Below are 16,454 nucleotides of genomic sequence, written 5' to 3' on the forward strand. Positions count from 1 at the left end.
CATCCACTGGTCAGACCAGGGTTCAGTGCAAGTCACCAACAGTACAGAGAAGTAGGTGAGGGGGGGAGGGGGGGGTGGGGAGAGGTCCTTAGACAGGTGTCTAAGGTGTGAAATGGAATAGAAAATGTTAACTTGGAGCACCATTTCAAATGATACCACGAGGGACATAGGTACAAAGTGGTAAAGACAAGTTAAGGACCAATATCAGGAAGGATTTCTTCACAAAGAGTGATCAATATCTGGAGTGATATTCCAGGGTAGGATATTGAGGCAGGCCACCTGGGGTCATTCGAGAGTTAGGTACAATGATAGATGTTGATGAAGGTGAGTTCGATGAGAGAATGACCTTCCTCATCTGTACTTTGTGATCTTTACAAAGAGATGGATGGAGATAGTTAAAATAGAATTTCATAATAGGCGACAAAATATCTGAAAGCTTTTGGAAAGGCTCGAAAACCATCTCTTTTGTGACCCTACAATCTATTGGCACCCTTATTTTAAAAGCCCTGGGATTCTTTATGCAAGAAATGTATCTTCCAACGTATTTTATTATCCCCTACAGAGATGACTACGTCACACAATGCCACACCTCCAGCTGCCCCTTCGCAACCCAGCTGCAGAAGTGATACCCATCAATCACAGCACTACTTTGCCAACTCTGTAGCTGGCAGCCTCCAATCCGCTGCCCAAGTTGAAGGGACATCACCCATTACCCATCCGGCACACCACAGATCAGAGGTCACCATCGCCACGCGTAACAATAACTCTGAGGGTCCAGCTGTGCCCTCCGAGGACTACCATGAGAGCGATGGATCAAGGAATCGAACACGAGCAGTGGAAAATCAATATTCTTTCTACTAAGACAAGGAAGCGCAAAGAAGCAAACCTGGGAGAATGTCTAAGGATCATATTTAATAGGGATACTTGGCCAGGTGCGTCTGCTCTGTAAAAGAGACCCAGTTACGAGTCAAGGTAAAGAGACAGTGTCCTGTTATTTGACTACTAGTGATGAAAATGAAGACTACTACACACAGACTGAGTGTTTAATGTGAATTATAGGGTGTTTGATACCTCATCTGGTTCAGGGCCAAGTGACAATGCCTACCTTTCCTGATTAAATGTGTTCTTTCTCTTTATTTGTATCTGCACTATTCCCTATTTCTGTAAAAAGAGAGTCTCATTGGACTGTGTACAGACAATGAGTAAGGCTGAAGTATTTTACTCTTTATCCTGACTGTGGTGTTGATATTTTTAGTGAGCCTACAAATTAGAGCTGGTGATATGAGCAGATAAAGACCTAGTTTGTACGACATTCCTTTGTGCTGTTACTTTAGTGGTGGTGCTGACTGATTTTAAAGTGAGCAGTAGTTTTTAGGCCTATGTGTGATTTGAGCTGTTGGACCATGCTACTGAAATCAGACGAGAGGTTAACCTGTTTAAGCGTGAAGCAGTATTTCAATAACAATCTAAATCCGTATACCACAGTGTTTAAGTAGCCCCAGCATTTAAGTTCTCGGCCCCCAACCTTAAGGTATTGAGGCCCACGCAGCCTGTCATTCAACACCTCACTTGGGTGAATTTTGTTGCACTCATCCCTCAGCGGTTTGATGGTTGGTGTGTTCTATCTCAGTGGAGCAGGAGACCAAGGCTGCCATTGTCCAAATCTATCCCTTCCCACTGAATGAGGGAGTGACATTGGCAATGGTGGTGAAGAATTGTACAGTCCAGCCTGGGATTCGGACCTTCTGGCAGGAGAGCTGGGCATTGCATTGAGTGAAAGAGCGACCAGGAGGGAAAAATGAGGTAAAAAACTGACAGAGAAACTTTGGAGACTGTTCACTGCAAATATCGTAAATGAAGAAATGTTTCGTAATTTTGTCCATTTGTACTTTATAATACTGATGTACGATTTGGAAAATTTTATGAAAAATAATGAATCATGATTTTTACTGTCTCAGAGGTTCCAAGACATGTTTGTAATTCCTACAAATAAAGTAGTACAGCCCGTGTTGAGTTGTAGTAAGTTAGAACATTATTGTACAAAAGAGTTTATTTTTTATTTTGTCCTTTTTAACATTAACAAGCAATGTTAATAACTGTGTTCAGATAGTAACAACCAAACCCTGTAAATGACATTGATTTCCGTGCAGGATAATGAGGTGGGCCACGGAGGCCGAGAGATTCTGTTTCAAATCACTCAGAGTTTAGAACCATAGACGTTTACAACAACAACAACTTGCATTTATATAGCACCTTTATTGTAGTAAAATGTCCCAAGGTGCTTCTCAGGAGCGATTATCAGACAAAATTTGACACCGTACTACATAGGACGGGTGACCAAAAGCTTGGACAAAGAGGTAGGTTTTAGGGAGTGTCTTAAAGGAGGAGAGAGAGGCGGAGAGGTTTAGGGAGGGAATTCCAGAGCTTAGGGCCCAGGCAGCTGAAGGCACGGCCGCCAACGGTGGAGCGATTAACATCAGGGATGCGCAAGAGGCCAGGATTGGAGGAACACAGAGATCTCGGAGGCTATTTGGTCTATTGGGTCTGTGCTGGCTCTTTGGAACAACAATCCGAAACTAATGGAACATTTCTCCCAGAACTTATTGTGAACAGTTTTATGTTTAACCCTTTCTGGTTTTGGCTAACAACAACACCACAGGTTCAAGCCAACAAAAGGGATGCTGTCACTTTAAATGTACCTTTTTGAGGTACAGAGTAGTGAAAAATGCTTCTTATCAGCAATAGCTCAAGTTCAAAAGTTCAGAAACTGCAGTGGTGGATGTTGGGGGAACTCGGGGGAACTGGCTTCATCCTGGTCCTTTGCTGCGTTCCTTTCCACTGTGTGAACTTTGCAGATTAGTTGTGTATTGAAGTCATGCATTTACAGGACATCCAACCTCAGGAAAGTTTGATGTGAGAAGCCTCAGCTGAGGGCACCAGGTGAAGTTCCTGGAGATTCAGAAATTTTGGGCTGCCACAAATTCTTCATTTTATGAATCCTTTATTTGATATTAAATATATCACTAAGCTGGGAACAAGAGTGTGTATCTTTAGAGAACACAAGTTTCATTACATTGTTATGAGCCTACTGACCTGGATCAGGATTTTCCCCACTATCTAAGGGGCTGAAATCTAGAGGGACAAAACGCCCTGATTCCAATTTTCTTTTGGAATCTCCCCCTCAGTGTGAACATTGTCTAAGCACGAGGTAAGAGCAGGAACGGAGGGGGGGAGGGCTGGACCTTCCTATACTCTCCCACCCCAAATTGGGCAGGACGACTAATGGCAAGAGAATGAGGCGCTGAGCTTACCACCATCTCCCTGCCCCAACCTGGATTCCCTTAGCCCCCCCCTCCCGGTCACTGGCCGTCCCTTTTTGACCTGCTGTATGTGGGGTGGTGGGGCTGGGTGTCCTGCCCTACTGCTCTCTCACCCACTCTGTTCCCCAGTATGGCCTGGTGGAAGGTGGTGATCTGCCCAGGGTACTGGTGGTAATGGGCCCAAATTCTCCTGATGAAAGGAGGAGATCTGGCAGAAGCCTCCTCCACCTCCATTGCAGAACAGGCTCAAGGGCCTGAATGGCCTACTCCTGACCCTATGTTCCATTTCTGCCCTAAACTTCACCACCTCAGGCCTCGATCTCGGCCAAGGCCTAAAAAATATTTTTGCCTTCTCCTCTTCAGGGCTCTGCTGCCTCTTTAAATGCCCAAAACCACTGGGATTCTCCTACCCTTTGGTACCCGCGCTCCCGCGCTGCATGACAAATGACCCCTGACCCAGGAACATGGGTCGGGGTTGTGGCAAGGTGATGGGGGAGGTCTTACTTCATCACTACCTCGACACAAAGGAACAAAATTGGGCCCTGGGAGAGGAACGTCTGTGTCCCAAAACAAACTATTAACATTTTGTGCACATTTTATAGAACTGAAAAGATAATATTGGCGGGGACACCCCAATGGCCAATGGCCATGTTTAAAGAGCTCCACATGTTCCTTTATTAGTCTGTCTACAGCCCAATATTAATCATAACAAAACTAACCTGTAAATATTCTGGATTTGTTAATATGAAAATCTTTGCGGGGAGAGGAGTGCATAAACACTTTGCAGCGATCGTTAGGGCAAAGTGGTTTTGAATTGGTCCGTAAATATTTTGCTAATAAAGCCGTAACATTTTATAGAACTTTCTATCACCAGATTTCCCAGTTTTTAAACTCGTTGCCCTGCCGACCTTCATTGAAAATGGAAAAGCTGGCAACTGGTTCTCTCATAACTGTTGATGCCAACCAGAAGAGACCCACGGGTAACAGAGCAAGTGAGCTGGGTCTGTCTGTCCCGAGGCCTAGTGCAATTCACTGACATCGTAAACCAACTGATCAAAGTAATCACCCCTGGCAGATCCAGTAGTCTTGTTTGATCCAGTACCTGTCTGAAGGGTCGGGGTGAGGGGGAGGGGAGGGCGGGAGGGTTACTTACAGTTTAATTGGAGCTAGTTTATCACAAGCTGCAAACTGGACATTTGCAATGTGAACCTCTTAACTTAACAATCAGTTTCTGTCCCAAGACAGAATCTGTAATCTCATGTTCTACTGGGATGTTTTAACCCTCGAAATGTAGATTGTTTGCTTTTCCTTTTCCAGTACTTAAAGCCAAGGTTGTCAGTACGGGTCTGATATTTATGGTTGGCTAAGTGAAAATCCGAGTGAACGTGGCAAATATTTGTGTAATAGTAGAGTTTTAAGGTGCAGATTTTACTCTTTAGTGTGTCTGCGCGGAGAGCACAGAGGCAAAATGAGTCAGGAGGGTCACAGGCCCGTACTAGAGCCTGCCTGATTTTCTGTCTGTTCCAAAAATAAATGGAGCAAAACATGGGTGTGCTTTGTAGCAGATATATCCCCCCCCCCCCCCGCCCCCCGGGGCCTGATTTCCCCCGGGGCCTGATTTCCCCCGGGGCCTGATTTCCCCCGGGGCCTGATTTCCCTCGGGGCCTGATTTCCCCCGGGGCCTGATTTCCCCCGGGGCCTGATTTCCCCCGGGGCCTGATTTCTCTCAGGGCCTGATTCTCCTCATCTGCTCCACCCAGTCACTTATTTCCACCCAAGCACAAAAGAGGAAAGTCTGCCCGGTAGAGTTTGTTGAGGATCATTGGACTGTGTCATTGTTCTCAAACGTTCCCCAAACAGTCAGATCTCCTCAGTGCTCTAATTAAATAAAGTACTTCAGTTTGGATTAACAAAAATCGCTCAGTGTTAATTAAAGTGTTTTCTCTTTGGGACGTTACTAACCTGAATGTATTTAACTACACTGACTGCTTCTAACTATATGTGACCATATTGACCTGTCTGACTGTATATAATTATCGTCGAATCTTACAGCACTGAAGGAGTCCATTCAGCCCATTGTGCCTGTGCCGGCTCTTTGAAAGAGCTATCCAATTAGTCCCATTCCCCCATATTTATCCAATTCCCTTTTGAAAGTTACTATTGAATCTGCTTCCACCGCCCTTTCAGGCAATGCATTCCAGATCATCACAACTCACTGAGTAAAAAAAAATTTCTCCTCATCTCCCCCCAGTTCTGTCTGATTGTATCAGATTGCAAATGATCAGCTTTTTTAAAAATAGTTTTTTATGTCTGACATAAAGTATAGAGTGTGGCACCCACTAGTGATGCTTTAACTAAAATGGTACCAAACATAGATTTACTATATACTGGTGTATATCCTGTGGTATCGCTAAATAATTTGGAAAAACAAACGCGTATGGTGAGAATTTCCTTAAGGCTTCACCTGCTCCACCGTCGTAACTTTGATGTAAACGGGGTTTCCACCAATTTTCTGCCAAAGTTACAGCGACAGAGCTGGAGAAGCCCCAGGGAGATTTCCGGCGATAATTTAAAGGCCTGGAAACAAACAGTTGTTGCACACTGATGCACGATAGAAGATCCTCCGCACTGGACATGGCCATGGATCTTTGGACGTATGGAAGACTAGTTAACAATAACAACTTACATTTATATAGCGCCTTTAACACAGTAAAACGTCCCAAGGTGCTTCACAGGAGCAATTATCAAACAAAATTTGATACCGAACCACATAAGGCGATATTAGGACAGGTGACGAAAAGCTTGGTCAAAGAGGTAAGTTTAAAGGAGCATCTTGAAAGAGGAGAGAGAGGTAGAGAGGGGGAGAGGTTTAGGGAGGTTTAGGGAGGGAATTCCAGAGCTTAAGGCCGAGGCAGCTGAAGGCACGGCCACCAATGGTGTTGTGATTAAAATTGGGGATGCGCAAAAGACCAGAATTGGAGGAACGCAGAGATCTCAGTGCATTGTAGGACTGGAGGAGGTTACAGAGATAAGGAGGGGTGAGGCAATGGAAGGATTTGAAAACATGAATGAGAATTTTAAAGTCAAGGCTTTCCCAGACTGGGAGCCAATGTAGGTCAGCGAGCACAGGGGTGATGGGTGAACGGGACTTGGTACGAGTTAGGATACGGGCAGCAGAGTTTTGGACGAGCTCAAGTTTATGGAGGGTGGAAGATGGGAGGCCGGCCAGGAGAGCATTGGAATAGTCGAGTCTAGAGGTAACAAAGGCATGGATGAGGGTTTCAGCAGCAGATGAGCTGAGGCAGGGGCAGAGACGGGCGATGTTACGGAGGTGGAAGTAGGTGGTCTTGGTGATGGAGCGGATATGGAGTCGGAAACTCATCTCAGGGTCAAATAGGACACTGAGGTTGCAAACGGACTGGTTCAGTCTCAGACAGTGGCCACGGAGAGGAATAGAGTCAGTGGTTAGGGAACGGAGTTTGTGGCGGGGACCAAAGACAATGACTTCGGTCTTCCCAATGTGTAGTTGGAGGAAATTTTTGCTCATCCAGTACTGGATATAGGACAAGCAGTGTGACAAATCAAATACTGTGAAGGGGTCGAGAGAGGTGGTGGTGAGGTAGAGCTGGGTGTCATCAGCGTACACATGGAACCTGACGCTGTGTTTTCGGATGATGTCGCCAAAGGGCAGCCTGTAGATGAGAAATAGGAGGGGGCCAAGGATAGATCCTCGGGGGACTCCAGAGGGAACGGTGCGGGAGCGGAAAGAGAAGCCATTGCAGGAGATTCTCTGTCTATGACTGGATCGATAAGAATGGAACCAGGCGAGGGCAGTCCCACCCAACTGGACGATGAAGGAGAGGCGATGGAGGAGGATGGTGTGGTCAACTGTGTCAAAGGTTGCAGACAGGTGGAGAAGGATGAGGAGGGATAGTTTACCACGGTCACAGTCACATAGGATGTCATTTGTGACTTTGATAAGGGCTGTTTCAGTACAGTGGCAGGGGCGGAAACCTGATTGGAGGGATTCAAACATGAAGTTGTGGGAAAGATGGGCACGGATTTGGGAGGCGACAACACGGTCAAGGGCCTTGAAGAGGAAAGGGAGGTTGGAGATGGGGCGTCAGTCTCCCAGCACCCACAGTCTTTTGGGGAAGAGAGTTCCAGTTTTCCACTACCCTTTGTGTGGAAAAGTGCTTCCCGATTTCACTCCTGAATGGCCTAGCTCGAATGATAAGATTATGCCCCCTTTTTCTGGATTCCCCCACCAGAGGAAATAGTTTGTCTGCCTCAATGACATCACCCCTCACCATTCTAAACTCAAGAGAAAAAACCAAGTTTTGCAGCCTGTCCTCATAGTTTAACTCTCTGATCCCCAGCATCATTCTGGTGATTCTGCACTGCACCATCTCCGAGGCTAATATATCTTTCCTGAGGTGCGGTGCCTAGAACTGAACGCAGTCCTCCAGATGGGTCCCTTGCTGTTTGTGGTATATATTAATGATTTGGATTTGAATGTAGGGGGCATGATTGGCAAATTTGCAGACGACACAAAAATTGTCCGTGTAGTTGATAGTGAAGAGGATAGCTGTAGACTCCAAGAAGATATCAATGGGTTGGTGGAGTGGGCGGAAAAGTGGCAAATGGAGTTCAACCCGGAGAAGTGTGAGGTAATGCACTTAGGGAGGGCAAACAGTAAAAGGGAATACGCAGTAAACGGGAATATATTGAGAGGGGTGGAGGAAGTGAGAGACCTTGGGGTGCATGTGCACAGGTCCCTGAAGGTGGCAGTACAGGTAGATAAGGTTGTGAAGAAGGCATACGGAATGCTCTCCGTTATTAGCCGAGGTATAGAATACAAAAGCAGGGATGTAATGATGGAACTGTATAAAACACTGGTAAGGCCCCAGCTGGAGTATTGTGCACAGTTCTGGTCACCACATTCGAGCCGGCGTGGTCACGATGGGCCAAATGGCCCCCTTCTGTGCTGTATCTTCTCTATAGTTCTGTGGTTCAATGGGGTCTGAACTACAATCTGAGGTTCATTGACTGCAGTGCATCTGGTGCACAACTGCCTGATTGTCCAGATCACACCAGATGTGGCTGCGTCATCTTAAGCAAGACTGTCTTTCCCTCTCAACCACCGAATCCCACTACTACTCTGGAATTATCTTGGAGTATCGGGAGAAATTCAAGCTCCTCCTCTTGGTCACTCAGTGACTCCTCTGACCCCTTCCTCTGCACCCTCTATTCTCAACTCCAATGTCAAGTGTGAGGAGCTTCTGGATATTTATGTCTTTATTGGCCGACTCAACCTCCTCCTCCTCCTCCATCTCCTCCTCCTCCATCTCCATATCCCCGTCCCTTGCCCCCGACTCCCCATAGTGCTCTCCGCATGCCAGCCCTGATCTCTCAGCACTCTGCAGCTTTCCCCTCATCCACCTCCAGGCCTCATCATCAGGCTCATTTCTTCCATGAGACTCTTCACTCATGTCTCCCTCCCATACAACTCTGCTGCATGTTGCCATTCCTTGGCTCTATACTTGCAGGCATTGTCTCAGGCGGTATCCCCTTACCCTGTGGCCATCATGCCCCACCTCAAAAAGCCCACCCTTAACCCCTCCGTAATCTTCAACTTTCCTTTGCAGGTCCTTGAATGCATTGTCTCCTCGCCCACCTGTGCCACCACTCCCTGTTCAAATCTCTTCAGTCCAGTTCCACCCTGCCCACAGCACCGAGACTACCCTGGTCAATGTCCCCAGTGACATTGTCTGTAACTGCAACTGTGACACATTGACCTCCCTTAGTGTTCAATATTGTCGCCTTTCCAAGCATTCAATACAGTTGACCACTTCCTCCTTCTCTTCCACTACCATCTGTTCTGTGGGTCCATCTCCAAGGCACCTTGCTTGGTTCCTCTCCTATCACTCTCCTTGTAGTTACTGCATCTCCTGCAATGACCTCTCCAATGCCCACCCTGCATGGCCACCACAGGAGTGCCAAGGCTCCATTCTAGGTCCAGCTCTACCTCTCTGCCACCACCATTGACTCCATAATCACTACTGTGCTGCTTGACATCAAGTCACAGAGTTTAGGGAAAATTTCTCCAACTTAATATTGGTCAAAGTCATCCCACTAAAAGCTTGAACCTTTGGCCCCATTCCCAATGCCCTCCCTATCTGCTCGCTCAGATTGAATCTGTCTGTGCACAACTTCAGCGTTATTCTATCTGCAGGTGGGTGATAAGGGAACAGAACAACCCCCAGTCTGAAGTAGCACAATGAGGCCAAATTCAGGTATTTGGCCAAAGAATGGAGACTCACGCAACTCAGGGCGCCTTCAAATTAAACTCTGTGCTGATCCAACTATCTCCACAGCTTGAGAGGGATTAAACTACTTTGCCTGTGACACACAAAGAATAAGAATTAGAAGCAAAGTGTATACAAGAGGTAAAGTATATACAAAGTGTATACAATCAGTGTAAATTTATTACTGTGATTAGGTGAGGTAAGGTTCTGATGGGAAGAGCTGGCATGGAGTTCGAACATTCGCTGTGCATCCAACAAAATGCAAGTTATAAAAGGAACACAGGAATTGCTGGATGAAAAATGACCAAAGTCCATCTGGTTCACCATCCACCATCCAAGGAGTTGCATGATACAACCATCACAGAGTTATTGACTAATCACGGCAATCAATCTCTACCAATTAGTCTCCAACAGACCCAGACACAAGGCAAGGAAAATTCCAGGTGGTAGAAAGTCACCTGTTCCTCCCAAGCATGCTACACTCACCATATGTCATGTCTCAAATTACTGATATACTCAATCCCAAAATATTATTTTCTGAAAGAAATCTATTTAATTTGCATTTGAATGAATCAACACTATCTGTTCCCACCGTCTCCCGAGGGAGCCTGTTCCATAGATTGACCACTCACTCACTGAAATATTGTTTCCACGTGTTCTACCATTCTGGACAAGATGAAACAGCTTGTCATGGTCTACATTATTTAGTCACTTTAGAATCCTAAAAACAGCAATCACATTATCTCTCAACCTTCTCTTTTCCAGTGAGAACATGCCCAATTCACATAACTGCTCCTCATAATCCAATCCCTCCATCTCCTCAATCATTCTGATTGCTCTCTTCTGTATCCTTTCAGTATCTACAATATCCTTATACTGTGGTGAACAGAACGTTACACACTATTCTAAGTGTGGTCGCACCAACGATTGGCAGGATTACCTCACTATTTCGGCTCAATATCCCAACATCTGATTTGCTTTACTCACTGCCACTGAGCTAAGTTGCGATAGTTTCAATTTATTGTCAATCAGGACCCCCAGATCCCTTTCCTTTTCCACGCACATTATTTTCTTTCTATTTAAGTAATAGTCACTTCCTGGATTTTTTGTCCACATCCACATTTGCCTATAAGTCATGTGGATGTATCTATAGGTCGTGTGGATATATCTTTGGATCAGTGGATGTATCTGTAGGTTGTGGGTTTTTTTATTTGTTCATGGGATGTGGGCATCGCTGGCGAGGCCAGCATTTATTGCCCATCCCTAATTGCCCTTGAGAAGGTGGTGGTGAGCCGGTGATATATTTCCAAGTCGGGATGGTGTGTGACTTGGAGGGGAATGTGCAGGTGGTATTGTTCCCATGTGCCTGCTACTCTTGTCCTTCTAGGTGGTAGAGGTCGGGGGTTTGGGAGGTGCTGTTGAAGAAGCCTTGGCGAGTTGCTGCAGTGCATCCTGTGGATGGTACACACTGCAGCCACAGTGCGCCGGTGGTGAAGGGAGTGTACGTTTAGGGTGGTGGATGGGGTGCCAATCAAGTGGGATGCTTTGTCCTGGATGGTGTCGAGCTTCCTGAGTGTTGTTGGAGCTGACCTCATCCAGGCAAGTGGAGAGTATTCCATCACACTCCTGACTTGTGCCTTGTAGATGTTGGAAAGGCTTTAGGGAGTCAGGAGGTGAGTCACTCGCTGCAGAATACCCAGCCTCTGACCTGCTCTTGTAGCCACAGTGTTTATGTGGCTGGTCCAGTTAAGTTTCTGGCCAATGGTGACCCCCAGGATGTTGATGGTGGGGGATTCAGCGATGGTAATGCCGTTGAATGTCAAGGGGAGGTGGTTAGACTCTCTCTTATTGGAGATGGTTATTGCCTGGCACTTGTCTGGCGTGAATGTTACTTGCTATTTATCAGCCCAAGCCTGGATGTTGTCCAGGTCTTGCTGCATGCGGGCTCGGATTGCTTCATTATCAGAGGGGTTGCGAATGGAACTGAACACTGTGCAGTCATCAGCGAACATCCCCATTTCTGACCTTATGATGGAGGGAAGGTCATTGATGAAGCAGCTGAAGATGGTTGGGCCTAAGACACTGCCCTGAGGAACTCCTGCAGCAATGGACTGATGCTGAGATGATTGGCCTCCAACAACCATTACCATCTTCCTTTGTGCTAGGTACAACTCCAGCCACTGGAGTTTTCCCCCTGATTTCCATTGACTTCAATTTTACTCAGGCTCCTTGGTGCCACACTCAGTCAAATGCTGCCTTGATGTCAAGGGCAGTCGCTCTCACCTCACCTCTGGAATTCTGCTCTTTTGTCCATGTTTGGACCAAGGCTGTAATGAGGTCTGGAGCCGAGCGATCCTGGCGGAACCCAAACTGAGCATCGGTGAGCAGGTTATTGGTGAGTAAATGTCGCTTGATAGCACTGTCGACGACACCTTCCATCACTTTGATTGAGAGTAGACTGATGGGGCAGTAATTGGCCGGATTGGATTTGTCCTGGTTTTTGTGGACAGGACATACCTGGGCAATTTTCCACATTGTCGGGTAGATGCCAGTGTTGTAGCTGTACTGGAACAATTTGGCTAGAGGAGCACAAGTCTTCAGCACTACAGCTGGGATGTTGTCGGGGCCCATAGCCTTTGTTGTATCCAGTGCACTCAGCCATTTCTTGATATCACGTGGATTGAATCGAATTGGCTGAAGACTGGCTTCTGTGATGGTGGGGATATCGGGAGGAGGCCGAGATGGATCATCCACTCGCCACTTCTGGCTGAAGATGGTTGTAAACGCTTCAGCCTTGTCTTTTGCACTCACGTGCTGGACTCCGCCATCATTGAGGATGGGGATGTTCACAGAGCCTCCTCCTCACGTTAGTTGTTTAATTGTCCACAACCATTCACGACTGGATGTGGCAGGACTGCAGAGCTTTGATCTGATCCGTTGGTTGTGGAATCGCTTAGCTCTGTCTATAGCATGTTGCTTCCGCTGTTTAGCATGCATGTAATCCTGAGTTGTATCTTCACCAGGTTGGCACCTCACTTTTAGGTACGCCTGGTGCTGCTCCTGGCATGCTCTTCTACACTCCTCATTGAACCAGGGTTGATCCCCTAGCTTGTTGGTAATGGTAGAGTGAGGAATATGCCGGGCCATGAGGTTACAGATTGTGCTGGAATACAATTCTGCTGCTGCTGATGGCCCACAGCACCTCATGGATGCCCAGTTTTGAGCTGCGAGATCTGTTCTGAATCTATCCCTTTGTGCACGGTGGTAGTGCCACACAACACGCTGGTACCACACTCGGTCAAATTCTGCCTTGATGACAAGGGCAGTCATTCTCACCTCACCTCTGGATTTCAGCTCTTTTGTCCATGTTTGGAAGGCTGGATGTATCTATGGGTCAGTGGGTGCATCAATAGGTCAGTGGGTGTATCTAATAGTTGTGTGGATGTATCTATAGGCTGTTTGGATATATCTATGTGTCAAGTGGATGTATCTATAGGTTGTGTGGATGTATCTATAGGTTGTGTGGATGTATCTATAGGTTGTGTGGATGTATCTATAGGTTGTGTGGGTGTCTCTGTAGATCCAGTGGATGTATCTATAGATCGTGTGGATGTATCTATAGGTCCAGTGGATGTATCTATAGATCCAGTGGATATATCTATAGGTCCAGTGGATGTATCTATAGATCCAGTGGATGTATCTATAGGTCCAGTGGATGTATCTATAGGTCCAGTGGATGTATCTATAGATCCAGTGGATGTATCTATAGATCCAGTGGATATATCTATAGATCCAGTGGATGTATCTATAGGTCCAGTGGATCTATCTATAGATCCAGTGGATGTATCTATAGGTCCAGTGGATATATCTATAGGTCCAGTGGATATATCTATAGGTCCAGTGGATATATCTATAGGTCCAGTGGATGTATCTATAGATCCAGTGGATGTATCTATAGGTCCAGTGGATGTATCTATAGGTCCAGTGGATGTATCTATAGGTCCAGTGGATGTATCTATAGGTCCAGTGGATGTATCTATAGATCCAGTGGATGTATCTATAGGTCCAGTGGATGTATCTATAGGTCCAGTGGATGTATCTATAGGTCCAGTGGATGTATCTATAGGTCCAGTGGATGTATCTATAGGTCCAGTGGATGTATCTATAGATCCAGTGGATGTATCTATAGATCCAGTGGATATATCTATAGGTCCAGTGGATGTATCTATAGGTCCAGTGGATATATCTATAGGTCCAGTGAATGTATCTATAGATCCAGTGGATGTATCTATAGGTCCAGTGGATGTATCTATAGGTCCAGTGGATGTATCTATAGATCCAGTGGATGTATCTATAGGTCCAGTGGATGTATCTATAGATCCAGTGGATGTATCTATAGGTCCAGTGGATATATCTATAGGTCCAGTGGATGTATCTATAGGTCCAGTGGATATATCTATAGATCGTGTGGATGTATCTATAGGTCCAGTGGATGTATCTAAATGTCGTGTGGATGTATCTATAGGTCCAGTCGATCTGTCTTTTGGTTGTGTGGATGCCACACACGGTATTGGTGTCCATGAATACTAGCATAGTGAGGCTGCAACTTTAAATCTTTCTTTCAGTCAGACTGTAAGATACAACCCACAAGATTCCAATTGCTTTAATTCAACTTCAGGCCACACATGACATTAGAATCTAAAATTCATCGGCATAAATCATGTCAGGATGTGTCAGCTGCAATCAAACTTACCGACATTAATTACATAAACAACGTCAGAGCAGCACATAAATCACCACTGTGGCAATTAGCAAGGATTGAGGCACTTCTATTCAGTCAGACACCTCGAGCAGTGTTGATATAGAAAATAAAATGAAAACCCTCGACTGAGATTAAGTGCATCCACTACCCGCAATAAAAGTGGAAACAGCTATGAGTTTTGACTTATTCTGCCATAGCCTTGACTGTTCAGTGTTACATCCAACAGGGTCTCCCTGGAACATCGAGGACCACAGAGAATCTACACAGAGGTTGGTGACCAGGGGCTGCGATGGATTCACGTTATAAAAACGCAGGGCTCCATTGAGGCTTTAAGCTGATTCGGTCGGATGAACATGTTTGGATTAGCAGGCCAGTGATTGCTGCCCAGAGCATTCCTTCAACACCACAACACGCAGAGACTGACAAGGGCACACCTCCAGACCCCGTTCATTTTAGTAGCAAGCAGAATTCATTAAAGGATAATGATCCTACATCCTTATGATTTTCTTGATTGCAAGCAAGAAACCCTTTCTTTACCAAACCTGGACCGAGAAGCATTAACCCTTTCCACAGCAGATTATGTGACTGTAATTGATTCATATTTTCAAACATATTCCTATTCCATTTCTCTTGTGGTAAATGTTTGATGCATTTTTTGATGTAAATAAATTGCCTCATTCTCTGCCTCTCTTAGTTGTTACCCCTCCATTTGCTTTGGAAAGTCTATATTGAGATGTGTGTGGGGGAGGGGTCCAGACAGTACTCACATGGGACCACAGACACCAACACATCGAATACTATCATTGAGAAGTGGCATTAATCAGCCACAGCAACAAACAGTGGGTGCAGGCAGAGTATTGGCAACCTATCAGCATATATTACCCAAGGTCAGATGGTCAGGTATCCGAAAAGGAAAATGTGGATTTATTCCTTTCTTATGTTGAGGAGTAAACGAGCTCTAATATTGTGACCCACAGCACCATGTGATCTCTCGCAGTTTTACAGCTCAACAATCCAGGAAGTTCTACAATCTGCAGAAGGATTTTGCATCATGACATGCATAAACTGTGGGGCACACACGGTGAGACGCACGGTGAGACGCACGGTGAGACACACTGTGAGACACACTGTGAGACACACGGTGAGACACACGGTGAGACACACGGTGAGACACACAGTGAGACACATAGTGAGACAGTGAGAAACACACAATGAGGCTATAGTGAAACACATGGTGAGACACACAATGAGAAACACACAATGAGACACATGGTTAAACACAAGGTGAAACACATGGTGAGACACATAGTGAGACACACGGTGAGGGTGAGACACACAGTGAGACACATGGTGAAACACGTGGTGAGACACATAATGAGACACAGAGTGAGACACCCAGACACATACTGAAACACGTGGTGAAACACATGGTGCGACACATGGTGAGACGCATAGTAAGATACAGGGTGAGACACATATTAAGACATACGGTGAGACACACAGTGAGACATATAGTGAGACAGTGAGACACACAGTGAGACAGACGTGAGACTGAGCCCCTCTGAGGTGCAGTGAGTCAATTACTGTGCTGAAATATGGATTGAAATATAATTGTGCTGAAGATATTTTCATTTTTAGTTAACACTTTGATCACCCGAAGACCTGTTCAGTTTCCAACAGAGCCACAAACTCTGTAAAGGGCAATTCACAGACTCATTAGCTGCAACACTTCTGTCCCAATGCATCATTACAGTGTTAGTGAGCAGGGTGTGTTCGTGCTGCGAGCCGACAGATCCCATTCCGCAAATACCCACTTTTTCTCTCCTGCCTTCAGTTCACAAAGACCTGTCAGTGTTTCCCAGGGGACTCTGGAGTGTGCTTCACTTTGCATCATGTTCAACACCATTGGTCTATTTTAATCAAAAAAAAAGGAAAAAGAGGTGAGATTTAGGTTTTAAATAGACCAAACAGAGCCATAATTCTTCAAAAGATACTTCAGAAGTCATCCTTCCCTTTCAAACTACAACCTCCTTTAGTGCACTCCTCCAGATCCAGTCACACAGA

General features: G+C 45.8%; 1 protein-coding gene across 5 annotated transcripts in view; it reads left to right on the forward strand.

Annotated features, from left to right (window-relative positions):
• The window catches only part of LOC137344773 (SH2B adapter protein 2-like), a 566,922-nt gene extending 551,852 nt beyond the window's left edge, over positions 1 to 15,070 (forward strand). For 3 of the 5 annotated variants that reach the window (XM_068007911.1, XM_068007910.1, XM_068007909.1), the window contains exon 9: positions 563 to 2,000. In XM_068007911.1, the coding sequence (XP_067864012.1) occupies positions 563 to 861 (299 nt within the window). In that variant the 3' untranslated portion in view covers positions 862 to 2,000. Of the gene's footprint in view, positions 1 to 562; positions 2,001 to 14,616 lie in introns of those variants that run through there. The other 2 variants (XR_010968459.1, XM_068007912.1) reach the window with 2 other exon arrangements.
• The last annotated feature ends 1,384 nt before the right edge of the window (positions 15,071 to 16,454 follow it).

Source organism: Heptranchias perlo, chromosome 28 (assembly GCF_035084215.1).
Source record: "Heptranchias perlo isolate sHepPer1 chromosome 28, sHepPer1.hap1, whole genome shotgun sequence".
NCBI classification, from domain to species: domain Eukaryota; kingdom Metazoa; phylum Chordata; class Chondrichthyes; order Hexanchiformes; family Hexanchidae; genus Heptranchias; species Heptranchias perlo.